The sequence below is a fragment of the Mastacembelus armatus genome, chromosome 8 (genome assembly GCF_900324485.2).
Source record: "Mastacembelus armatus chromosome 8, fMasArm1.2, whole genome shotgun sequence".
Classification (NCBI taxonomy): Eukaryota; Metazoa; Chordata; class Actinopteri; order Synbranchiformes; family Mastacembelidae; genus Mastacembelus; species Mastacembelus armatus.
In genome coordinates this window covers 9,246,877-9,273,399 of record NC_046640.1, presented here as the reverse complement: position 1 = coordinate 9,273,399, position 26,523 = coordinate 9,246,877, and the positions used below count along the sequence as shown (strand labels likewise).

Below are 26,523 nucleotides of genomic sequence, written 5' to 3'. Positions count from 1 at the left end.
GTTTTCTAGTTTATGTGATTTATTATATTTTATTTGTTAACGTTTTTATTTTAAGCACTATTTATTTAAAAACATTCCAAGTCATGTAAGTTAATAGGTTAAAATCTGGTAAAAAAAATATTTGCCCACATGTCCTGCATAGTGCGCACCTCTTTATTTTGAATATTAGTCCTCTGCTTATGTTGAATGATTTTTAATAGGAATATGATCTGCACCTACTCTTTTATTTTGGATATTAGTCTTCAGGCAAACGCTTATAATGAAAGGCAATTGCGCCATCTAGCGGTGCAACGGTCACACTATGAACAGAGTGAAACGCTGAGGTTTTATTTGCTGATATTCCCCCAGTCATTGTTTTAATGTGGGGACTATCTTGTTTTTTGTTTCTACCTTTGAAGTAATTTCTTTATTTGTAATTTCTAACTTAAAAAGTAACGTAAGGTACGTTTGGCGTGTTTAATGACATTTTAACAGTGATGTGTTTGTGGTACAAACATTAATATAATGGCGCAGCGTCTTTTCATGGAATTGAATGTAGAAAAGTACGACAGTGTTTTGAAGGAGCGTCCTGTGTGGGTGCGTCGTCTGCCGGCAGTATGACGTCACACGCATATCGTTGTCAGTAGGAAATGCAGGCGGGTGTGTTGGATGTGCCCCCGCTGCGGTGCCTGGACAAATTAGACAAAGTCCTTGTTGTTTCAGAATTACAACTGTCACTTACACGGCGGCTCGGGTTGGGTGAGAGTGGCTGCGGCAAGTCCGCATATCTAAAGGAGGTAGTGGGGCTTTCAGGTAGATATCCAGGCTGATAGAGCCACTGTCAGCGCTGATGCTAATCGATACACTGGGCTAACATAAGCTAACACAGCTAGTTGCTAACTCGGCTAGCTGCTAACTCAGCTAGCTGCTAACTCGGCTAGCTGCTACCTTAACCAGCTAGCTCGCTACTCGCAGGACGTTTGCGCTGCAGGTCCTCACCCCGTTCAGCGGTTCGTGCTCCGGTCTCGCTCTTCTGTGTTTTCGTTTTACGGACAAAGCTGCAGAACCGGAGCTGTGGCGGGGGGACGCGTGGACAGACACCCCCTGGCTATCCAGGTGGACGGATCTCAGTGACACGCCGGCTGTGGGTGAGTTTAGCCGCGGAGTTGAAGTTGCAGTTGACCGGGACAGTGGGGTGGAAAAGGCCGTGGACGCTGCTCGGCCTGGGCTCGTTAGGGAGGGTCTGTTAGTAGTGAACCATTTCTCCTGTGTGCTGAATCGGGAAGTTGAGTCACTTCAACAGAGGCCTCTAGAGAGTACATGACAATGAAGCGGATGGTGTTAGTGTCCGATAGCTGTATGAAAGGAGCAGCACACATCAACCTGCTTCATCAGCGTAATGCCGGATCACCACGGGTAATGTCAGCGCTGGTACATCTGTAGACCATTACTGCAGCCCTGTCAGACTGGTTTCCTGTCACCATAGACCATTTGTCGTAAAGCAATAAGTGTTTATGGTTTTGGTGTGTAGTGTAATATTTTCACGTGTTTTTCTGCAAGTTGCTGAAGGTAGTTTACTGTGTAGTAAAAGAGGGAATGTAGCTACAGATGTTTATTGGTATTTGCAAAATCAAGATATCACACATGACTTTACCAAAAAATGTTTGGAAGGGGTTTGGGAATTACAAGCACCTCATATCAGCATGTTTATGCCAGGACATTGTCTCCCAGATATTATCATGAAAATATAGTATGTAGCTGCTTCTGCAGTCCTGTTCTCTGGTCCTCATGTAAAAGTCTTGCTCATTGACACTTTACTTGAATTAGTTATGTCATGACTTGGTGCTGAGAAAATTAGCATCTTCATCCTATATGAATATGCTGAAAAGGTTGTTCACAGACCAAGTATTTGCTGGTTTTATTTATTATAGTTATGACTTAATGAATGGATGCTCTCTGCCTAAAGAAAACTTATCTTCATCATTTTTCTGTTTGTAAAGAAGACATCAGAGTGGAACTATGGCCGAACTCTCTACCCTATCCCCGTCACCACCTGCACTGGCTGATCCTCATGCAGCTCCATCAATCCCTTCATCCTCATCAGCGCTGCCTGTTACCAACAGCCCTGCTCCAGAGTCTGCCAGGGAGATGCCCATGCCCAAGTCTTCCCTCTACCATGACAAAGGTTTGACAGGGAACGCTCCTGCGGTACAGTCAAGGGGTCTACCCCTGACTCCCAACCCACCACTGAGTTTTCCCATAGTCCCTGCTGATCCACAGAGAGAGGAAATGGCAGGGAAAGATGTAGAGACTGAAGCTACTGGCAATAACCAGGAGACAGTAACCCATGACCCAGTAGCTACAGAGCGCTTGAATACTGAAATAGCGACTCCAGCACTGTCAAGTGAGCCTTCAGCTCAGAGTGAAGTACAACAGGCATCCCCCTCTCCTGATCTCAGTCTTGGTCCTAATCTCTATCCCAGTGTCTATGTCACCCACAACCCAAATCCCACAATGGATGATGGTCATTTTGAAGCAGGCCAGTCCCAAACCACTGCAGATTCCTACTCCACACCTGCTCCTCTGTCACCCACTGATACATCAGTTGAAGGGAAGACACCTCAGCCACCACAACCTGCACAAAAACCTCAAAGTCCTCCTCCTCTGTCTCCAAAACCTGATGCTCCCAGCGAAGCAGGGTATACAGAACTGCCAAGCACCCCGACCAGAGCCGAGCACCCCAGCCCTACTGTCCCAGTTATCAACGAGCCAGGCTGCCCACTGCCCAATCCCAACCGCCGTCCGGCCCCGGACACCCTCAGCTACCTAGAGTCAGCCAGCTTGATGTCTGGGACGTTGGAGTCTCTCTCTGGGCTGGGTGAGGATGGGAGCTCTGTGGGCTCAGACTCAGAGATCAATGGCCTGACTGTCAGACGCACTGATAAATATGGCTTCCTGGGTGGTAATCAGTACAGCGAAGGGAGGTAAGCATTAGGACATTAACTCATTTCTGACTACTGCAAAATATGTCTACTTTTTGATTTCATTATTTTTAAGAGCTAGGTCTAACATATTCTGAAATTAGAGACACATATTCAGTATGGCCTTTTTTTCCTGCTAATGTTCCATGCAGATTGTTGACTTTGCAATATGAGACACTATTAGATTATGCCTGATGATTTGGTTTAGACAAGTGTAAAGCCTGCCTGACTATCTTTCTTTCAGTCAGGCACTGCCTTCCCCCACATCTCATCCATTTACCCCAAAGATATCTTCCTCTCTTCTCTGTCTCACCATCTTTTTCCTGTCTTCCTCTACTCTGCTTCTCTAAACATATCTGTCTGTCCTTTATCTCCCCTTGGTCTGAGTCAGATAATGCTGAGAGTGTTTTTGTGACTCAGTATATACTGACCGTGTGTCTGTGGTATCACCTGCACGTCCTCTCTTTTTTTTTTTTTTTTTTTTTTTTTTTTTGTCAGATTTGCTACTTTTCTGACAAGCTAATTGCTCTTCTACAGTTGAATAATTGAAATTTTATTGATTTGCCATCAGTATTTTTAAGGATGTTCTGTGTTTGAGCAATTCTGTGTAATGTGCAAATGATTGTAACAGGGTGAGGCAATCCATTTGTGTCATTAGATCACAGTTAGAAATATCTAAATGCACTGAAGTGCAGTAGTCAGGAGCATGAAAAAAAGAGTACTTCCTAGTTTTGTCAGTGATGGAGTCACTTTGTATTACTCACTATTACAGTGAAAAGGAAGTTCGAGTGGACGTTGCCAGACAGAGAGAGATGAAATGGCTTGATATGTTCAAAAACTGGGATAAGTGGATCAAACATCGCTTTCAGAAGGTATGCATGTCAAATCTTTCAGATGCTTGTGTTGTATATTTGAGTAGAGTGAAAGTGGATGTGTTTTTTATATACTTAGATCGGTCCTTGTTAAATCCTGGTGTAGGGGCAACCCACAGCGTGACAAGAGACTGCCCTCCTCCCAGCTCCCCAGAACCACCAGCAATTACAGATTTAAGCACTTTGAGTGTCATTACTCACAGTTTTCTTTACACAATCGATTTTGGCTTCAGGGTGGCTCCAGCAAAACAGCAAACTAAACTGAGTCAAACCTACTTTTACTTCCCCAGAAATAAATACGAAACTCAATTATGTAAATAAATATATAACAAACGTAAATTCTTTCTTATACTCCTAACTCAAAAATAGAAAGAGTTAGAACATAGACATGATGCCATTTACAACATGCTGAATGACATGCTGCTCGTGCTGGCCTATGAAAATCTATTGCTGTGTAGACCTCAGCAAATCACCTCTTGCTCATTCACAATCACAAAGTAACCGTCTCACCTGCAGCTGACAGAGCCATACGTACAGCATTCATAAAATACATATCAATATACAAACCAAGGAACTGTGACTAGGGACATAAGATTCAATTTAACATTACACCATATATCTGTGTGGTCCAGGTGAAGTTGCGTTGCAGGAAGGGGATTCCATCTTCTCTCAGATCCACAGCCTGGCAGCTACTGTCCAACAGCAAGGAGCTCCTTGAAGCCAACAAAGGGAAATTTGAGGTATCAAAGTGACCATATTGTTTTATTTATTTATTTATTTATTTGTCTAATTTTAATGTTTTAACAACATATTAAAAGTACACAGGTACAGTTCATTTGTAATATTTATTGGTTCATTGGTAATATTTGTCTTGCTTGCAAATGAGGGCTTTTGGGAGGGAGATATAACTCTACGCAGATGTTTCAGCACCTCTTCAACCGTTACCATGTTGTCAGCATTAGTGTCACCAAAACCACAAACAGATGAGACTTCATCTTTTGCTCGTCTCTCATAGTGCTGAGACTTTTGGCCAGTACTCCACAAATGCACTTATATGGAAACATAAAAATTTTGTTTGATTTTTGATTCTTCAGATCTGTTCTCTTAATTCTTGAATTCCTCTCTTTGTTGCTTCTGGATTGACAATGTGTAAAGAGAGCAAAGATGTTACTTTATTTTTGATTAAGTAAAGTTGGGACCATTGCAAAGGGAAGTTGTGGCTGAGTAGGGTAAAGTCAGTTGCAGGGGTGCTAAAGGGGCGCAGGCGCAAACCTAGATAGCTGTAAGCCTCTTATGAGGACTGGTAATCTGCCTGTCAGAGCCCTACCTCCATGTCCACATGTGAAGGGGGGGTCTGGCCTCAATTAAGTCTGGGTCTTAACAGTCAGCTTAATGGTGTTTGTGTTGTCTGATACTTATTTTCTCTTCTATCTTTTAATTTTTCATTCATTGTTTAGTCTCTGACGTGGTTTTATGCAAGACTTTTCAATCTAATCCACTTTAGCAACTAATTTAGGAATGTATTCCTCCACTTACTGAGATTTTATCTACAACTTGTATGTCATTTTTTTTCACTGCAGGAGCTGGAGAGAGAGCAGGGGGAGGCTAAGTGGCTGGACATTATAGAGAAAGATCTTCACAGACAGTTCCCTTTCCATGAAATGTTTGCTTCACGTGGTGGCCATGGGTAAAAAAAAAAAAAACACACACATCCTCAGTCTGTTGTACATGCTGAATACAATCCACACATATGCAACCATTAACAGACATTGTTTTTGATCCAGATTTTAAACAAATTAGTTTGTAAGTTGATTTGTAATAGCCTGGCAGCCATTCATATATTTGTCAGTGAGGATGTGTAATTCCCATGGGGAACGTGGGTTGCTGATGTAACAGATTGCAAGACACAATTAAGAAAATTGAGTAAATTAGAATAGAGTAAATATATTATAAATATCAGCTGTTAATAAATCCTAAAATGGTTGGAAATTATTCCATTAGATTATATTAAAATTGAAGTAATGACAATATAGAATTACTATACATCTAAAAATATCTAGTGATTTATTAGGTGATTGTGAAAAAGAAAATTTTACTTATAAACATATGCAGATGTTTGTTTACTGTAAACTATAGACTTGACTAGTTTGTTTTTTTTTTTTTTGCCCGTCAACCAATTTTCTTTGTACTTTTCAAATGTGAGGGAGGTTCATGAGGTGGTTAAGTCTTTGGCCATTGGATTTGGCCATTGGTTCATTTCGCTGTTTGTTCATGCAGGCAACAGGATCTGTACCGGATCCTGAAGGCCTATACCATCTACCGGCCTGACGAGGGATACTGCCAGGCTCAGGCTCCAGTGGCTGCTGTGCTTCTCATGCATATGCCTGCTGAGGTGAGAGGCTGAGATGGTGGGGGACAGGTTGTCCCTGAGTTTATGAGAAATGACAAGCGTTTGTTTTTGTGTGCACACATTTGTTTCAGTATTATGTGTCTTGTATTTATCACCCTTGTGTCAGGTGACGAGGGAGAAAGAGTGTGGGTATTTGTGAGAAACAGATAAAACTCCATTCAGTTCTTATGTTGTGGGGGTTGTTTAGTAAGTTAAAAACAGCAGGAGATAGCAGACCGGTGACACTCGTGAAACTTCAATGACTGGACTGACACAACTGACAAGGTTCCCTGCAGATATCAAGCGTGGGCGATATAGATAGACCTCAAGTCATAGGTGCATTGTTTGTAGTTCACAGACCTGACTCCCATATATAAACTTGTGTATGCTGTTAAGTGTCAATGTGAAAGTGTTTTGTCATGACCGAATGATACTCATGCAGCAGTGTGATATTTTTAATAAGACGGTTGCTGTAGTTGATAGCTGTAGCAACAAAGTAAGCATGTCTTTATCTGCAAAACATGTTCTCAAGTTGTTTTGACAGAATTATTTAATTATCACTGATCAAATTGCATCAAATTGATTTCTGGTATGATTTAAAGACAGTACACTTGCTGGTGATCACATCATTACACATGACTTTGCCATCACTTGTGCACAACAAGCAGGAAGAAGAACCATTTAGTTTGATACATAATGTGCCTGCTTCATTTCCTGCTACACAAAGCAACAGGAAATAAAAGTGGGAATTGATAAGTGTGCAGTTGTGTTCAATCCCTCTACTCTGCTGACATTTAGGTCTCATTTGCAGTTAATTGCCAGTCTGACCTGTTATATTTTCGCTTGTGTTTCACAGCAAGCTTTTTGGTGCCTGGTCCAGATATGCGAAAAGTACCTTCCTGGCTACTACAGCGCTGGGCTGGTGAGTAAACAAAGAAACTCCTGTCTGCCTGTGTTTGTTCTCTGAGATTCATTAGCTTATGTTTTCTGTCTTTAGGAAGCGATCCAGCTGGATGGCGAGATCTTCTTCTCACTGCTGCGACGCACATGTCCGATGGCGTACCGCCACCTTAAGAAGTTCAAGATTGACCCGATTCTCTACATGACCGAATGGTTCATGTGCATCTTCTCGCGCACCTTACCCTGGGCCTGTGTACTTCGTGTATGGGACATGTTCTTTTGTGAAGGTACCATTTATATCTACGCAGTTTACAGCCATCTCTGTGTGTATTTTGGTCAATGTTTGTTTTTTTCACCACAAAACTGTGGTATAATGTAGTATGAGCTTGAGTATGTAGGTGTTTGGTGGTGTTTTTTTTTTTTTTTTTTTTTTTTTTTTCTTCCCCCTAGTTTGACTGAAATTGAACATATTTCTGTGGCTGTAGGGGTGAAGATAGTGTTCCGTGTGGGCCTGGTGCTACTGAAACAGGTGCTTGGCTCTGTAGACAAACTTCGTGAACTACAGGGCATGTATGAAACCATGGAGCGTCTCCGAAACATTTCACCTGACACTATCAGAGAGGACATACTGGTCCAGGAGGTAGGTCTCTCTTTCTGGGCTTCACAGTAAAATCTGCTTCTGTTTTTACTCAGAGGCACGAGTTATGAGTCACTTTGTCCTGTAGCTGCCAGTCTAGTAATCTTCACTTCCTCTGTCTGTCTCGTCCTTGTCTGGTCCTTCATCCAGATTATTACACTCCCAGTGACAGAGGCGCTCATAGAGAGGGAGTGCAGCATCCAGGTGAGGAAGTGGAGGGAATCCAGAGGGGAGCTGACACACCAGCCGGGCCGCCGCCTTCATGGTACAAGACCCATCTATGAGAACAAACGCCGTGCGGCTGCTATCACCTCCGGTGGGAGCTTCTCTTTCCTGGGAAGTCCAGTCCCTCCACCAGGACCACTAAGGGCTTCTTCCAGCCTCCTTTCACTCCCTGGTTTCCGCAAATCCAAAGCTCCTTTCTACTCCCATACCAAGAAGGGCTCCTTCTCAGGCCCGTCAGGAATGGAGGGAGTACCGTTTCAGCTGCCACCTGCAGTAGCATCAAATCTCAGCTATAAACCATCTCGACCGCCAGGAACAAGTCAGGAGGCACCAGCCCCACATGTTCAGAGCCCTTTAGTCAGGAGTGCAGTTGGCTCATTGGAAGAGCCCACTCAGCCGTCAGAACGTACATCGACACAGGGCCAGCCATCTGACTCAGCCCCAGCACAAAGCACACCACCACCCAGCACTCTCTCCCCCTCCCCTAAGATCGTCTCTGAGAAAATAACTCCTACTATCCCCTCTCCTACTGCAAACAATGCCCCTCTGCCGCCATATCCAGATTCAAAAAAAGATGCCGTGCCAGTGGCTGATGCCACAACTGCAGAGGAAGAAGGAAAGAAGAAGAAGAAAAGCAAAGAAGACAAGAAGAAGGAAAAGGAAGATGAGAGGAGAAAACTGAAGGAAAAGAAGGAAAAAGATAAAGCTGAAAAGGAGAGGCTCAAGAAGGAGAAGGAGCAGCTCGAAAAAGAGAAGAAGAAAGGGGGGAAGAAGAAGGACAAAAGGGGAGGAGAGGCTGAGGACAAAAATGGAGCTTCAGCAGCAAAGGATTCGGCCTAGTTTTCCACCCCGTCATACCAGGATAATGAAAAGGGATGCTGGAAAAAAAAAAGAGGTCAGGGTAGCAAAGGACCCTCAGAAACAGTGAGAGTGATTATTATAAAAAATGGGATGGCTTCCTGTATACTTAACATAGTCCCAGGACTATGGTGGAGAAAACTGGATCCTGGTTTTAATAGCACCTCGGGGAGCTTACGGGCCCTCGCTTGATGGTTTCTTTTTCACTGGGTTTTATTAGGACAGGACAAATTTCCTTTTTCAACTGGAGCACGGACTGTGAATGCAAAGAATTTTTCAAACATCACAGTCCTATCTTTTAATTTAATTTGTTCTTTTTTTTTTTTATCATTTTAGTCAGATTGATGGCAGTAGTTAGAATAACAGCGAGTCATGGGATAATAGTTACAGTGCCACAGAGGATGTAAAGAAATCATCTGTGTGGTCCTGTTAGCAGTCCTTACACCCTCTCAGTTCTCATCTGTGGCCACGTCATCTGGATGCCTGGACAAAAAGAAGACCTATCAAAATCAGGCTCTGAAGACAGAAACGTTAGTAATGTTGCTGAGGATGTATTTATTGTAATGCTAAATGTTGTGAGTGAGTGTGTGCCTTAGTAGTATAGTGAAATGTGTTAGCTGTTCTATGTGTGGTCTTCCTCTGCCTGCTTCTTTTTTTTCAAACCACCATCAAATCCCTTCTGTGGTTCCCAAACTTTTACGCTCTCCTGTTACTGGAATAAACCTGGTGGCCTGCACAGACCAAAAGAGGTTTAAAAAAAAAACAAAAAAAAAAACTAGACACAGACCCCACATATTGGTAGCTAGTTTTTATATTTCATTTGTGTTCTTGTCTGTGGCAAAACAACACACTGGGAGATTTATTTTTTTAATTTCAGGCCTGTTTGAATGAAAAAAGCAGGTGAGAAATTATCAGTAGGTTGGTCATGTGAAAAACATGAAATACCCAGCAGTGACCGTGCACAAGCATGCAGACCAAACTTCCATCAGTAGAGTGAGTATTATTTTGTTGTCCACGAACAACATCATTTTGCATGTTGTGCAGCCAAATTTCAGAGGGTTAAGAACCTAAATTCACTAACTAATCAGAATGTGATTTCAAACTATAAGAGAATGAAGGATTATTTTTGCACATGTGATTTTGTCACAAAGCACCACTGAAATCCACCTCTCCAGTAGTGCAGTGACGTAGGACACGAGAGTCTCAGCAGGCTGGGTTACAGTTTGAAGCCTGGGCCTTGAGGACTTATAGGAAGACACTTGACCGGAGGTGCCAGGTATGCCAATGTAGCATTGACCTCTGATGTCTGATGTTCGGGCTCTGATGTATTTATGTATAAAGTGGTTAATTTAATCAAATCCAGTATATAATGAAGTAATTATTATTATTATTTTGGATCTATTTTTCTATGTGAGTAAGCGACACCTGATTGACTGGAACAATGGCCGACTGCACCGAGTAGTGGCAGGGGGATCAGTGTTTAATTTTTTTCTCCTTTTTTTTTTGGTTTTTTTTTTTTTTTTTTGGTTTTGTTTTCTTTGCACGTTAGGTCCTGTGCTTTTACACAACAAACTCGATGCATGTCTGTCGTTTTAAGTTTACTGTCATTGTTAGTTTGATCAACTTTAGTTCACGAGTCTCCAGTTTACTGAAGTGCAGTATTAAGCATACCTGAGTGGAAAAATGGGCCTGCGACAGAACAGTGAGACGAGTGATTCAGACGGCGTATTTGGGAGTGGAAGTTCTTAATCGTACTGTATAATATACTAAGAGGTGATTTTTGAGCTTTGAATAGTGATTAAATTTGAGATCTTAAGTGCGTCTGTCTCACCAAGTTGTGTTGTACCATTCACAATGACTAACTCTCTAACCTATTTACACTCAGTGTCCTGTACTGTAACATATTTAATGCATATGTTAAATGGCACCAAACCCCATCAGTATATGATGAAAAGTGCCATCTAGTTAGTGTAAAACCATTTGAAGGCAAAAAAACATTGATGCTCTTTAACTGTACTGTTTTCGTAGTTAAGGATTAGAGGGACTTTCATGTAACTGTAGCCGACATGTCCAACATATTCACAGTTTTTCACTTATTTAATTACTTTACATTGCTGTTGTTTAGATAGAAATATCACACACTCCCTCCCTCCAGTGCTTTTATAGGCATGGATTGGTGTAGTGTTAGTGAGGATAACCTGAACACATCTATGCAAACCTTCCTCCATCATGACTATTGATAGTGGATGGTGACAGCAGCACTGATTTCACCCTATCGTGATGATCAGATGGGCTTTTGTGCTTCACTTGGGGATTTTCGGAGCACACTTTCAGGCCAATGGACTACAATATTGTATGAGCAATATTCCTTCATGGCTCATGCCTTGATGGCAGCATCATTGCTTTTCATTCAGAGGGCTCGAGATCTCGTGACGATCAAATCGATCTCACTAGCTTGCCATTTCCTCCTGTGGGAATGAGCGCTCAGCAATATCAAAGAGGAATCAGGAGATCCGTTTGTCAGGCCTTTCCACACTGAGCCTGAAACTTCTCATTCTTACCATTTTACGTTGGAATGGGAATGCCCCCAGCAATGATGCAAATACTTTAAAAGCTATTAAACTGTCTTTCCTCCCCACACTGTCAAGTCTTGTGTGTTTTTAAGTTTACATGTCACTCTCTGGCAAAAGTGAACTGAAATCATAGCTAAGTCATTCCTTCAGATCTAAAACTGATGTATTGACGATAACGACGTTTGTGCTGCGTAATAAACTATAATATATTAAACTATCAGGCTGTTTTTCTTGGTGTCATTGAAGTGTGGGGGGATGTTCTTTGGTCTGTGATCACTAAATAATGCCAGTATTGAAGAATGATGATGAAAGACTGCTGATTCGATTTATTTTTTTCAGGCTCCTGCTTGTACATGCAGAAGCTCTGCTATATGTGTGCCACTGTTAGATTTTGCTGTTCATTTGACTTCTTTTGTTCCCTTGAACCCTGTCCCACAGAGCCACTGAACAGACACTATTGTACAAAAGGAAAGAGATTTTATTCACAGTTTGTCCCTTTTATTTGTTACAGAGGGAAGGTAAGGAAGAGTTCAGTCACTGATGTCGAGACGGCTTATGGAAAAAAAGGTGATTTATTGGATGTAGGAAGGAGCAGAGGGAAAGAAATCGAAGAATTAAATGTTTTCTTTCGGCCCTTTCTCTCCTCTCCTTCAGTCACAAAAAAAAAGAAATAAAACTTTTCAAGGAAAAAAGTTGTCGTCACTTTTAGGATGCAACTTTTATATCTCTAACCTGCAAATTCTCTCGCTTCTCACGCCTCATCCCCTCAAGAGGACGTCTTCAATTGGGAATGAAGTCCCCATGTTTCCTGTGTCCCAAACAGTAAACCCATGCTTCTCTCAGATACCGAGGGAAGCAGGAGGACACGTTTTTAATCCCGCAAACACCTTGAGGCTGAAGTGAGCGGACAGACAGATGTAGAGGTGAGAAGACAGAAGATAGTTGCAAGGAAAGAAAAGGTCTTTGAGAAAAGTTTGTGAATGGAAAAGATGTTACAGGATAATTTTATTGAAAACCATCCCTATTCCCCATAAGCAAACATAGACATCCCAGTGGGAGTCAGCCTTCTCATGTGTCAGTCTGACAAGTCTTTGGTGCGATCATGAGCGGCTGAGCGCGTGGGTTTGTACACAGCAGGTGAGTGGGGAGGAGGAGGAGGAAAGAAAAGGACAGGGAAGGCAGAATAGCAAAGGGATTGTTGTCTTTCTGTCTTTCGTCTTCTAGCTTTCTCTTTACTCCTCCTTCTCCTCTCCGTGTGTGATGACGTAGCAGATGTTCTTGTAGTCTACGTTGCCTGCAACATCTGGGGGGAAGGCGGCCCACATGTTCTTAATCTGGGAGAGGAAATGAGTGTTGGAAATTCAGCATGACAAACTGGATATACAATCCTGCTGTTTTTTTTAGATGCAGGCCTATTTACCAAGTTCTAGCCTCAGTGAGACATTTATGTTTCAAACACTACAGATACAGTAGAGGGCAGACACATGCACAGGAGAGAAAACACCTTCGCTGTGGACATTAAGACAGTAGATAGAAGAAATGCATTTTCTATTTGGATCTTTGTTTTTTTTTACTTTTTGGGAAATATATATGTAAATACTACAACAAAAACTAGTCTGGGTTGCATAGACCAAGAGACTCATTAAAGTAAATCTATTGTTACACTCATTAAAGTAAACATGGCTTGTTGCTCTAGTGGATTTTACCTCCTCCTTGGAGAACCTGTCGCACTGAGTGGTCAGGAGTTCCTCAAGGCTGGAATAGGAAAACAGATAGAGTTTAGGTGTAAAAATCAAATGCACCCTGTTTGTCTATGTGCTGTATTGAATGCTTTAATTATTTAAAAAGCACTCACAATTCCTTCTTGATGGTTCCAGTACCCTGGGGGTCCAGGACCTTGAAGGCGCTAAGAATAACGTCCTCTGGGTCAGCACCTGATGAGCACAGCAGGGAGAAGTAATACCACATATATGTACTGTACAACAATCTGGGAGTGAGTAAAATGTAAAGTGTATGTAAATGTGACTATCAATGTAATGCCCACCCTTGAGCTTCTCTCCAAACATGGTGAGGAAGACGGTGAAGTTGATGGGGCCGCTGGCCTCCTTGATCATGGCCTCCAGCTCCTCATTCTTCACGTTCAGCTGGCCTGAGCAGCACAGACGGTTGGGATTACAACACTACAGCGACCGTGAAACACACATCCATGAGTCGTGTATGAATTTCACCAGGACTCACCCATTGAAGCCAGCACGTCCCTCAGATCATCTTTGCTGATGATACCATCTCTGTTCTGGTCAATGATTGTGAAAGCCTGAAAGAAGAAAGAGCATTTATTGCTTAGAGACTCATTGAAGTGGCAGCTGGTGAGCGTCTGTACAAATATTGTTAGAGAATATTGTGTAAAATAAGTGGGACAAGGCGATGGGAGGAGGAGGAGGAGGAGGAGGAGGAGTCATTTCTTACATGTTAATTTGGGAAAGTATAATTAGGGAACAGCTGTCTGATCTGCTTACCCTCTCACATAACTCACATCAATGAAACTTAAGATAAAGTCTTGCACTGGAGCTTGAATCTTTCTCGTCACCCCTTTGCCCTTTCTTACACTCTAGGTCTCCCTCTCTCTGACAGATATAAACACCCCCTCCCCCTCCGCGACTATCTTTCCATCTGCGCACCGTGCTAAGATCATCCTAATCATCGTGTCATAAATTCCCTAAGTGGCACTCAAGACGCGTGGATCACTTATCGCAGGAGGAATGTTTCCTCTATTGGCAGCGCATATCTCTTCACAACGCATGGAAAACACAGACGCCATCATTATCCAATCTCCTGGCAGCATGTCCTTATAAAATCCCATCTCCCTGACCTTAATGAACTCCAATATACTCACCCTGCACATTTCACTTTTACACCTATTCCTTATACGCTGCTTAAAACACCTTAATGGTCATTTTAAAATCAATTCGTTAACAAAAAGCAGCAACACTCCTTTCTTTCTTTCTCCTGTAGACTTAAGGAGATGTCTGAGTGACAGCTGGGTGGAGGTCAAAGGTGAACAAAATGTGAAGAGCTTCAGATGGTGTCAGAAATTTCAGAGCTCCTCCTAACGACGTACCCAGACTTATTGAACTGTCAGGGGAGAACAGGGAGGTGAGAAAATAGATCCGAGAGCTGCTTCACCAAACTCTAATTCTGGTTCCACTCTCTAAGAAATTGACTTAAAATGACATCCTCTTTAATTCACAGTTGAGGGGCTTTATATACCTTTATACAGTACAAGTGTAATACAAGCTTCCTGAGGCTGCCATGAATGATGCAGTAAGAAAAGTAGCCTCCTGGCGAGACGTGTCCAGAAAAACCTCACCTCCTTGTACTCCTGAATCTGGCTCTGCTCAAACATGGAGAACACGTTGGAGGAGCCGCCTTCTCCCGCTGCCTGCCTCCTCTTGGCCCTCTTTGGTGCCTGGAGAACAAACACATGGGTGAAAATGCCAGTTTGTTCTCTTGTCACAGGATTGTTGTAAAGGCGATAGCTCCCAGCTTGTCGGAATTGACTCTTTTATACAAATCACTGTCTCCTTTCCATGTTTCCTTCAAAAAGAACGATTTCTTCCATGCATGTCTTTCATTTTCATTGCTTCATTTTAACACTTGCTGAACATGTTGAACATGTTTAACTTGAACAATTGTATAGTAGAACAATATTTTTCATCATGTTTCCTGTCCATTTTGTGACCCCCCCACCCAAGAGAGATCCTGATCCTCAGGTTGGGTGTCATGGCTCCAGCAGAGCCAATAAATTAGGGAGTAACCCTCAATGACGACCTGCATACTAACATGACATGCATTTGAATCAACTAGCAGCATCTTTTGCTTCAATCTTCAAACACCTTGGCAATCATGCATTATGCTCATTATAACAGCACATTAGTACCCAGGCATCCTTAAGAACTGCAGCTACACACAAACCCACAAAAACCGCTCGGTGTCCTAGGACTGATGTTCCCAGCTTTTTGCTATGATTATTTAAAGATTATACAAAAAAAAAAAAAGCATCAAAACACAGAGTTAATCCGTAGGGTTGGTTTCATTTCCCTGTAGATATTTCCACCAGCAGAGTGCAGAGATTTGTGAACCCTGGTACTCACCATCTTGAGACGGTATGAGTGGAGGTTTGGATGATCAAGAAAGAGAAGACAGTGTGAAGCCGCGTTATACGTATATCTCTGGGGGCTTATATACCTCTCTGCTGGCCAATCTAACTTTAGCCACAGCCTCAAGTTTGGATGGGGATTAAAAAAAAAAAAGAGATGGAGAGAGAGAGAGGGGATGGTCAAGGATCAACTGATGGCAAAAGTAAAGGAGACAGAATGGCGGTTCAGCATATCACCTTACAGGAGAGCAAAAATAGACCCAGGAGTCTTGGAATTAGGTAAACTTGATAGCTGAGGGACCATGCCATAGGTTTGCAGTCCCACGTGGACTAATAAGGACATTCGGGACATAGATGCTCGTTGGACCGCCGGACACTGTCTCTCCACCCTCCTTATGTCCACCACCATCTGCATGCAGAGAGACACAGTGGCCACTCGCTGACGTTATTTTTGGTTTGTGATGTCCATTGCGATATTACAGACTGAGATACAATCATTCTATACCCTCAGCAACTGATGCAGCTTTTACCCTGTATGTGCACAGCTCTGCCTTCTTATTTTAAGTTGTGGTGAATTAACGATGCTCATGTCAAAAAGGGGATTTTCCCAAAGACGTTATGATGGAGGAGCAAATATGTGAACTGACATTTACAGTGTCTGACTTATGAGAATGATAATAATCAAAATAACTCTTATGGAAAAAGAAGTATATATATGAAATATATATGAAATTTATATATGAAATGTACTTAAAGTATTCGAAGAAAAAGTACTCCCGCAGACAAATGACACAGGTGAATGATAGTATGACATTATTTGATAAATACACAATGAGCGTCGTACTGAAGGAGCTGGTTGAAAAGGAGACTCTGGATATGCAGTTTGGTAGTTTAACGTCAAATCATCTTTTACAAAGTTTAAACAATGTTTTAGCTTAGGTGGTTCTAAAGTTTATGTGGACTTCTTGTTTCTGCTTTTTTCAGGTTGAGTCACTAACAACATGCCAGACAAGTGAAAGTACCGTTAACCTCTGGCTGCTACTTTCTCATCACTACAAAGGTTTGGTGACTGGTCTCATGAATGCTTTGCCACCTGTTTGCTCCAAGTCGCCTTCTCGCGCCGTCTACTCCTCATGCCCCCCCCCCCCTATAAATATACATGGTTTACTTGGCAGGGTGATGGCAGCAGACATTCCCAGGAGAACAGAAAAGGGACAGCTGAGGGCGACTGAAATAGCTAAATAAACTTGACCGTCTGCCAACGTGCCAAGCTCTCCCAGACCAAAACGCTTTCCTTCATTTGTTTTGTGAGTTTTTATTTCCAAATTTAGCTCAGGGATAATCTGGTTTTCATTTCATTATCAACTACAACAGCTAATCTTGACTATTGAATGGATTTATTTTTGCACCCTGATCATGACTGTTTGTGTTTCCACTGAACGCCTCTCCCCCCTACGGTCAGGGATGAGTCGAGTGTCTCTTTACTGGTTTCCACTCCTGCTGTTATATGGATGAGATAGAAGTTTGTTTATCTTGTGCGTTCAGGACATGCACAGCCTGACTGGCTAGCTGTCAGCCCCGACCTTGTGTTCTTGTTAACCTTTGACCTGTGGTTTACTTGAGTCATTGCCACCTTGGTGCAGGAGTAAACCATGTTCCAGCACATGTTATCTTTCAGGAAAAGGCGTAGGGGCTACAACAGCTCATTCATGCTGACACATCAGCTTGACGTCAACTTACTGGAGAGATTTTGTAACCACCTTTGTTTTAAACTTTAAATGAATCATACTAACACTGAAGTGTAACATCCCATGGTGCCATGAATATTGTTTTTTGTGCAGTTTGGAAACTTCATTTTAAATTTATTTGAACAGCCAGTCTGATAATCTTGCAATTAAAAAAAAAAAATTGGAATCAAATTTTGGTTTAAAGTCTTTTTGGGGTTGATTTTTGCGACTCAGTGTGCACTTTTGGCAGATTTTGCTACTTATTTTTCCATGTCTTATGTGGCAGAACAGTTTGAGATTCTCAAATGCAAATAATGGAATGAAAATAGGCTGTGACATCTCAGACTTTTCACAGATGCGTCACATCAGATGCAGTTTCCTGACTTTATGAAACAGTAAAAATGGTATCACACCACAATGTGTTTACATGCTGCCAAGTGTTTCCATACAGATGTGTGTACATTGCAGGGGCCGGTGCTGTAATGTGAAACCTCTTACCACGCTGGTCTGAAGCCATCTATCATTTTGTCACATGACTGGTATGTGTGTCTGTAGGATCCGGCATGTGGAGAAACTCCCAGCTATACATATACAGGAGGGTGTCAGGGTTAGTGATGTTTTACTCCAGTGTGTTTCATTACCTGCCAGCCTCAGGTTGCCCTGTTATGTTATTTGACTCCATCTGAGAATGTATTACATGAACCACCATACAGTAAAGTTTGGATTTAAGGTCAAGTGTCTGACAACACAGATGGTGTTGGTGATAACACAGTGAATTTAATGAAAACGACAGTATGTTGTAAAGGATAACTCAGTACAAGCCTCTTAATTTAGCCTTATACTGGATGTGTCAGCTTTAACAGGAGCCACCGTCATTTCTTCCACATTCCTGTAAATCACTGAGCTTTTTGTGACTCAGTCATATTGATATGATTGCACTTCCTAAATCAGCCGGTTCACTTCACACACTGTGCCTGCAGCGCCCTCTGCTGTTTTCCAACCGTCAGGTACACTCTTAAGCAAAGAAATAATACAAGCTTTACCCCACTGTTGTTGAATATTTCAGTTATTTTTGAGAACATGAGTCTTACATGTAAAATATTTTTCCTGCTTTAAGAAAAATTGCTCAAATTGAGTTAAATATACAAAACCCTGATAACGTTACTAGAAATCTTTAATATTATACTGCACATCTATAAGGTTGCGTGTTAACATGTCAACTGTCTAAATATGAGACATTTAAAATGAGCAGATTGCTTTTATTTTTTCATGCAAAGAAAAATACATAATACTGTTGATTAATACTGGAAAGCTTTTGTTACATTATAAATGAAACTGTTCATAACATCTCATTCAGCAGCATGTTCCAACATGAGTACAAATCAGCAGGGTTTCCACGGGTTAGATGTCAAACTTTTAAAGACATTTTTGTCATGCCAGCTGCCAGGGTCTATCGCTGTTTAACAAGTGCATGAATTACAGATATTTGCATCACATATTGGTCATATAAAAAACTAATGATTAGACAAAAAGCTGGACAAAATAGCTGATTGGAAGAATAGATTGATTTGCCAATCAAACAACATCAATATTAGGTTTTCATATGACTTTTACATTAGATGCTAAAGATTGCTAAAAATCTTTATCTATACCCACTTATTCCTTAATCAGGATCACGGGGATCAGCTGGAGCCTATCCCAGCTCTCTTTGGGTGAAAGGCAGGGGTCCACCCTGGACAGGTCACCAGTCCATCACAGGGCCACATAGAGACAAACAACCTCACACACTCACACTCACTCCTATGGGCAATTTAGAGTCACCAATCAACCTGACATACATGTTTTTGGACTGTGGGAGGAAACCAGAGTACCTGGAGAAAACCCACACAAGCACAGGGAGAACATGCAAACTCCACACAGAAAGGCCTCTGCTGGGTTTCAAACCAGGAACCTTCTTGCTGTGAGGCAACAGCGCTAACCACTCATCCACCGTGCTGCCCTAATAACAAATTTATATCCCTGAATTACTTTTAGCTTTTCCTGGCTTGCTGTCAAACTCGTATACAACAAGTTAACAAGTTAAAATGCTTGTGGACAGGACCTGCAGGTTGCCTAATGTCCAAAAGACTGACAGTATATATTTGGTTTTAGTTGTATGAGCAGGCTGCCTTGGCTCAGGCACATCAAGCAAATTACACGTTGCTTTGAAATTGATTAAAATGATCAAGGCTGATTCTATGAAATAAAGATAGACCTTTAGCACATTTATATATATCTGGGCCTACAACTTCAAATACTGAAGGTTCAGTTCCTCAATGCCACACATGAATCGCTCAGTCTCAGTTCCTATTTTCTTTCACCCCAGGTCAATGAGATCTTCATCACTGTGCTCCTCCTCTGCTTGTCGACCCCTCAGCCATTCCTCTCTTGCTTTCTTCACTTCCTGGCCATAATACTCATGTAGTTTGCTGAAATCCTCAAGTGGATCAAAACCCACTAAAGGCCATTCTCCATACAAAGGTGCCGGTCCATTCAGGGGTGTGACGTGAGCATTTCTCCTATGCCACAGTTTAGGCGACTTTTTTGCCACCACTTTGGTCGATATAGAAGGTGCTTGTAAAACAGTGCTGTCACTGAAGCTTCTCACCTCCCTCACCTTTACTATTGGCCTCTGCACAGGGAAGAAGCTGAGTGTGGACTGTTTGACGGCAGTGATAGAGGACCTGTGACGGGACTCACCAGAGCCCTGCTGCCGTTTAGCTTCTGCAGATGCAAAAAAGAAAATTAGTATCACACTTACAATAAAAATATTATTTCTATAACTGGGTGCCACTGGCAGCCTGTCACTGTAGCTAAGCACAAAGACTGAGAAGGTGGAAACAACTAGCCTGGTCTGAAATTGACAATGCAGCTATTAGATACTCCAAAGTTCGCTGATTAACACTTGTACTGAAAGTGACTATTTGTAATTATGTTAAACTATTATTTCAAATAATAAATGAAATGGGAAAAGGTCCCAACCCTCCTAACACACCTTCATATTGCCTCTCCAGGTCCCATACCAGCTTGGAGAGGTGATGGTGGCTGGCTGAGAGGAGAGCTCTCACCCAGCTCTCTTGACTCTGACGATCTACTGCTGCAAATCTATAGGTTTTGAATCCAGGCCTGTCAAACACCAGGGAAAAGGTAAACTGTCCGTCAGAATCTAAGCATGTCACTGCACATCCCTCCAGCACGATGACCCCCAGCAGGTGTCGGTCAGCTGGGCGCTCCTGGTAGAAAAGCAGGTTTGCCTTCAGGACGAACCACCGTTGCTGGTAGGTGGCATTTCGCTTTTTCTATGGAGAGAGATGTCAAAGTAAAACAGGATTGTTGCATTTGCTATCATAAGAAAAGAGTTGATCATTTTATGTTGTTTTGCGTTTTATGTTTTCTCAAACCTTTTTATAGAGATATCCCTCTTTATCTACAGGAGAGGTGCATGATAGGTAATGAGTTAAAATCTTCTCATGCAGCTTCATCCCAACACCTAAACATAAAAAAAACATTTTATATTTGAAAAATCTTTTTACTGAAAACTGAACGAGAGGTAGAGTAAAATACAGGAAACCCAACTAGACACTGACTAAAAACATTCAGCAATCTTTTAAAACGGATTTTAAAGCAGATCCACAATAAATACTTTCATCATTACGGTAAAGCCAATTACCTAACACCAAAGCACGTTGTCTCCAACTTATTGACATGAAGTGACAGGATAGAAAATAGTGACTCAGACTTACCTCTAACAGAGCAGAATCCCTCACAGGGTCACGCTACCCTTCCACACCATCAGTACATTATTTACATTCACAGATATCTGCATCCTTGTCCTTCCTACGCATGAAGTTGGTTCTTTTCTCTTACTTCGGTACATCAAGAACCAGACAATGCTTCGATATATAGTTTCAGGTTACTACCACTGGTTCTCCCTCGGGTGGAGAGGACAAGTGTTGAAATATAAATAACTCGACCCACTTCCTGGTAACAAAATCCTGACACGTTATATTCTCCGCTTGAGTCTACCTTGAGCTGATGGGCTGCAGTCAGCTGAGACAAACCAGCCTCCCTGACGAGAACTGCTACCTGGAAGTGAGATGTGAAGTAAAGTTTGAGGTCTGATGCATCTGCTTCATGTCTCTCACTTCTGCATTTTGTGTTATATTTATTGATCTGAGATGAGGTTTACATTTGTAGAGCCCTGCTTCTTCTTTTAAATTCATCTTCTTGAGGAAATAAAATAAATTTAAGGCCATTTAGAGTGTAGATAGGTGCTTTTAGATAAAAGTTATGCCAAAATCTCTGTCTCTCTCTCTCTTTATTCATTTTAAAAAAGAATAACTAGATATCTTGACAATGACCCACTAAAAATGCACATTTGTTAACTTGGTGTGTTCATTCCTGGTGACAGTGTGTCCTTTTTATCCTTTTGGACTTGAAGGATTCATTTAAATATTTATCATTTTTACCTGAAAGTTTATACAATAAAATAAGTAATTATCAGAAGTGTTTTAGCATAATTTGTTGTAATTAATAAGCTGTATACATCTTTAATTTAACAAGACTACGCTCTTCACCAGGGGGAGGCTGTATTGTACCGGTTTGCCTTCCGTCTTCGACTTTTAGGAAACGAAGAAGAAGAAGACGAAGACGTAAACAAGCGAAGAAGAAACGGAAACGTCGTTTGAATTATTTCCAGCAGGTACGATCACGTTTTGTGCTTAAATATCTAAACTGTGACCTTGTTTGTATATGTTCGCATTGGTAATGTGCAAAGGTTGTGTTTAGGTGCTTAACTAAATGGTATTTCAGCTCTAGTTTTGGACTGTGATAAATGTTTAGCTTGTGTGTTTGCTATGTGCTAACATTGTTAGCGGCAAAGCTAACACGCTTCACAACGTTACAAGATCCAAGTCTGTGAAAGTGTTAAAATAACGTTGTTCCCTCGTGTCACAGCTCACATTAAGTGAGATGTAAGACATGTAAGAGTCGCTGTTTTCCTTCTGTAGCACCATGCCGAAAAGGAAAGTAACATTTGAGGACGGGAACGGGGAGTTTGACCTGGAGGACGATCTCCCAAATAAAAAGGTATTAACTTAGTTGCTGTAGGTTGTGTTAATATCGCCAGGATTTAGCCGTCATTTTCAGAGATGATGTATCCACAGTATTTATCAAATCCTGATAGTTGTAGTAGTAGAAATTGTAGTTATACAGTGTAGTAATGTATGGTGCACTATCAAATATCTGGTGCCACACTCCAATAGGATGTTCAATATGGTGCTTAGTCCACTACATTGGACTAAGCACAATCTTCTGAATCTTCATAAGGATGCAGAGTCCTTTCTTCTAGTCATTGCATCTGTTTCTTTTAGAAAATGCTCTTAACCTGTAATACTTTTAACATTACGCAGTGTTGGACTAACTGTCTCTCTTCTTTTACTGTTCAACTAGAGTTGTGAGGTTGTCAGTGGACCAGGCTCCAGATTCAAGGGTAAACATTCCCTTGATAGTGATGAAGAAGATGAAGGGGACGACACAAACAACAGCAAATATGATATTTTGGCCAGTGATGATGTGGAAGGTATGTCATATTGATTATTTGGACTGTAACTCTGAAGCAGTAAATGGCAGTTCATGGAGTTTATTTACTTTTATGTGACAATTGTTTTCAGTTTTCAGAGAGTTGTGAGCTAAATTTAAAGAAAATCATGATTTGAGATTTTAATAAGTATTGGATATATTCTTCTACAATAGGACACTTCCCATCACTGCTTTGTGACATGTCTAGCATGATAGTATTTTGTCCAAATATACTGTAGCAGCGATTATGTCACCTAAAACCATGACTAACTGTGTTTTACAGGCCAAGAGGGAGCAACGATCGACTATGATGAGGGAGTTTCTATAACACCTTTCAACCTAGAAGAGGAGATGCAGGAAGGACACTTTGACTCAGAGGGAAACTATTTCATCAAAAAGGAGCAACAGATTAGAGACAACTGGTTGGACAACATTGACTGGGTAATTGCATTTTTGGGACTTTTGCTTCATCTTTGAAAAAGTCCTCAAATAATGTGTAATAATCTAAGTTCCTTCTTCCAGGTGAGAGTTAAAGAACAACCTGTTAAGAAAAAGAAGAAAGGTCTTGCAGCTAAACGGAAATGCAGAGCTGGTGATGAGGATGAGGCTGAGGAAGAGAAACGGAGAGAAGAGCAACAGGCGGATCGTGAAAATGAAGAGGAGGAGGAGGAGGAGACAGAGCCTGCTGAGGATCCCCTCGCATCCTACACACAGCATCAGCTCCTTAAAGATGTGGTCGAACTGTTGAAGCCTGGGGAGACTGTTGCCACAGCGCTCCGTCGGTTAGGAGGCCTTGGAGGACGAAAGAAGAAACTGAGGGAAGAGAGTGAACCCACAGAGCAGATCAAAAGGGATGCAGAAAAGCTTGATCGGCTCACAGCACTAGCTGACAGACTGGTTGGATCAGGGATGTTTGAAATCTATCAGCAAACATATGAAAAACTGGCCTTTTTGTTGAAAAGCATGAGCAGCAAGGGTCCAGCTGTGGGGCAGAAACCTACTGGTGGTGGTGATGATGGTGAAGAAGATGAGCTTGACATGTTTGCTGATACGTTTGATGAGACACATGGTGGTACATCAAAGGCTGAGGAGGATGAAGACAACAAAAGAGGTTACAGAGTGCTACTTTTGTGTGTGTGCTTGGCTTCAGTATCAGTATCTTCAGTATCTTGTTTTGCTTAATCCAGCTTTGTCTTTCTTCAGTGATTGATGAAGTGATGTGGGAGTACAAATGGGAAAATAAGGATAACTCAGAAATCTATGGCCCCTTCACCAGTCAGCAGATGCAGGTATTCTTTTACATTAATAGTAAATTCCAAAGCAGAACTTAAGGTTGAAGGCGATGCAGTGAACCAATACTCAGGGATTTTCTATTCATATGCTGATATATAGGCATAAGCAAATATGACAAATTGAGTCAGTGGCATGACCTCCAATCTTTTATGCTTATTGTCACTCCAGGCATGTGTGTGTGTCTTAAAACAAAGTCAAGTACATGCCTATAATCTTTTCCGTTTCCTACATTTAAGTCCATAAATGTTCAGACTGATACAATTTTCATTATTTGCCACCCCCTGACATTGGGGTGCTGTGTATAAAAACTGTACTTCCAACATGGTTAAATAGATTATTGGGCTGCAAAGTTTTAATCTTCTCATTGTCCCGTGTAGGATTGGGTGGATGAAGGCTATTTCGCTGATGGCGTTTACTGCAGGAGGGTGGACCAGGAAGGATCTCAGTTCTACAACTCCAAGAGACTAGACTTTGAGCTATATACATGATTTATGTTCAGACAGGTGATCAATCTCAGCATTCATATGTCACCCTCAGTCTTCCTTCAGACTCACGATCCAAGACTTTGGTGTCATATAATTTTAAGAGTGGTTTTGTTTTCTGCGCATTGTTTTTAAATAAATAACGTGTGGTGTTGCTATCAACCATTTCTTTGTTTGCGAAGAATCAAATCACATTGTGGGTTTAAGGCTCATCTGAGACTGTTTTAAATTGGAACATAAATATTTTACATTTCTGCACATATACATTATACCTTTTTTTTTTTTTTAAACCTGGTTATTGAATGGCATTTCAGCTGGGATAATGTGGAGATGTTGCACAGATGAAATTTAGCTTTTTGCAACCTCAAATATCCACAGTTATTAGATTATACTAAATCTACTTTGCATGCAGTCCCTGTATCAATTACCTCCCATATGTTTTAGAATATTTGTTCTAAAATATCTAGAGGTTGAGTCATGACAACTTTACTTCTAGTTTTTAGGTCGACCTAAAAACTAGAAGTACAGTTGTCATGACTAGATAACTTAACCTGGATGACTGAGGATCTTCACAAACATTGTTATAATATACTCAGCTGATGGAAATTTATTTTATTCTTTCGAATGAAAGTAGGCAAAGCATCATGCTTATTAAATGTTTTCAGTGGTAAAAATGGTCAGAAATGACAAAATGCAACTTTGCAGTAAAAGCCAAATCTGCAACAAGCTATCAGTCAAAACATAATTACGTCGCTTCTAAGGACTAAGGCTTTTTTTGATCTTACGGCTTAGAGAATTGAACATGTTTAGGTTTAGGGCAGATTGATGACATCTCCAACTGCTTGTAGTTTTATGGACTAAATGATTTATTAAAAACATATTCGTCATCTTAATAAAAATAATTGCTAAATGCTCCCCTGGTTTATTTTGCACAGAAGTAGGAAACGATGTATGGAATAATACAATTTTTACTGTGTAACTGAAAAGTTTTTGTTAATTTAGAGGTTTTAATAAAATTTGGTTTAAAAAAAAAAAATCAAATGTCACTGTAATTAAAATGCATGTGCTGTTTAACGTACTTGCATTAATGTGACAAATTATTACACTGGTGTCAGCTTAACAAGGATGTGACGAGGATACCCATGTGTAAACATTTTAATTTTATTAGCTTGACTGAATCCCTGTGGGTTCACACTACATGGCAGTTTCACTATATCCCCAGGCACTAATAAACCAACCAGTACACTAACGCTGAACTGATTGGTTGAATAATTGAGTAGTGGGATGACTAAACACCTTTGGTAATGATAGATTTCTTATTAATTTTAATTAGAAATGTCTGCTGTAGATCTGACTGGGAGTTGGCCTCTCTCCTCCGTGTTGCTGAAGCATCCACTAAAGCTTTATGCTTAACCATGTGTCCCTGTAGGGCTGCATTATTGTTTATATTGTGGAATTACAGAGTCTCCCAACCGTGGACACAAAGGACTTTCTGAATATCTAGGTCTTGGCTTTAGGAGGAATTAGGTTGTGGCTGAATGAACTTCCCATTCGCCACAGTTCCTCATGAAGAGGGTGGGCAGGATTATCCAGTATGGAGTTGATTTTGTCCACCATCCTCTCTGCCACAGCCTCCAGACTGTCCAGTTCCAGTTCAACAACAGATTTTGATACCGGTGATCCTGGCCTGGTATTACTTAAAATAGATCAAAAACTAAATGTTGTGGTCTAGACCCTCGATAGTGGGTCAGCCCAGACGCGAACGTCTATGAGGTCAGTCTAGGACATAAAAGAGAGACGGTCTTTTAAGAGCTTTTTTGCCTCTGCTTTCC

The 26,523-nt window shown here is 41.3% G+C and overlaps 4 protein-coding genes across 7 annotated transcripts; 2 read left to right on the top strand and 2 right to left on the bottom strand.

Moving 5' to 3' along the window:
- Window positions 1-607: 607 nt before the first annotated feature.
- Window positions 608-9,760, top strand: tbc1d10b (TBC1 domain family, member 10b). 3 transcript variants are annotated; one of them, XM_026326037.2, is made up of 10 exons: window positions 608-1,127; window positions 1,983-2,963; window positions 3,733-3,832; window positions 4,465-4,572; window positions 5,413-5,519; window positions 6,110-6,224; window positions 7,078-7,143; window positions 7,219-7,408; window positions 7,607-7,761; window positions 7,909-9,760. In XM_026326037.2, the coding sequence occupies exons 2-10, from the start codon at window positions 1,999-2,001 to the stop codon at window positions 8,821-8,823; spliced, it is 2,721 nt and encodes a 906-aa protein (XP_026181822.1). In that variant the 5' UTR covers window positions 608-1,127; window positions 1,983-1,998; the 3' UTR covers window positions 8,824-9,760. The 3 variants fall into 3 exon arrangements, with proteins under 3 accessions (XP_026181822.1, XP_026181821.1, XP_026181820.1); XM_026326036.2 differs by having other exon boundaries at window positions 1,980-2,963; XM_026326035.2 differs by lacking the exon at window positions 608-1,127 and adding an exon at window positions 1,364-1,395.
- Window positions 9,761-11,895: 2,135 nt separating this feature from the next.
- mylpfa (myosin light chain, phosphorylatable, fast skeletal muscle a) lies at window positions 11,896-15,979 on the bottom strand. Its single transcript, XM_026326038.2, has 8 exons — window positions 15,813-15,979; window positions 15,566-15,692; window positions 14,782-14,880; window positions 13,653-13,728; window positions 13,459-13,563; window positions 13,270-13,348; window positions 13,121-13,169; window positions 11,896-12,748 (listed from the first exon to the last, which is right to left on the bottom strand). Exons 1-8 carry the CDS (start codon window positions 15,977-15,979, stop codon window positions 12,647-12,649), a joined length of 804 nt encoding a protein of 267 aa, XP_026181823.1. The 3' UTR covers window positions 11,896-12,646.
- Window positions 15,980-19,193: 3,214 nt separating this feature from the next.
- On the bottom strand, window positions 19,194-21,410 carry pheta2 (PH domain containing endocytic trafficking adaptor 2). Its single transcript, XM_026325211.1, has 4 exons — window positions 21,080-21,410; window positions 20,738-20,826; window positions 20,332-20,635; window positions 19,194-20,060 (listed from the first exon to the last, which is right to left on the bottom strand). Exons 2-4 carry the CDS (start codon window positions 20,816-20,818, stop codon window positions 19,654-19,656), a joined length of 792 nt encoding a protein of 263 aa, XP_026180996.1. The 5' UTR covers window positions 20,819-20,826; window positions 21,080-21,410; the 3' UTR covers window positions 19,194-19,653.
- A 527-nt stretch (window positions 21,411-21,937) lies between these two features.
- Window positions 21,938-25,611, top strand: cd2bp2 (CD2 (cytoplasmic tail) binding protein 2). Of its 2 annotated transcripts, none has more exons than XM_026326223.2 (7): window positions 21,938-22,038; window positions 22,346-22,424; window positions 22,788-22,917; window positions 23,200-23,357; window positions 23,439-24,027; window positions 24,120-24,205; window positions 24,587-25,611. In XM_026326223.2, the coding sequence occupies exons 2-7, from the start codon at window positions 22,350-22,352 to the stop codon at window positions 24,695-24,697; spliced, it is 1,149 nt and encodes a 382-aa protein (XP_026182008.1). In that variant the 5' UTR covers window positions 21,938-22,038; window positions 22,346-22,349; the 3' UTR covers window positions 24,698-25,611. The 2 variants fall into 2 exon arrangements, with proteins under 2 accessions (XP_026182008.1, XP_026182009.1); XM_026326224.2 differs by having other exon boundaries at window positions 21,981-22,038; window positions 22,293-22,424.
- Window positions 25,612-26,523: the final 912 nt, after the last annotated feature.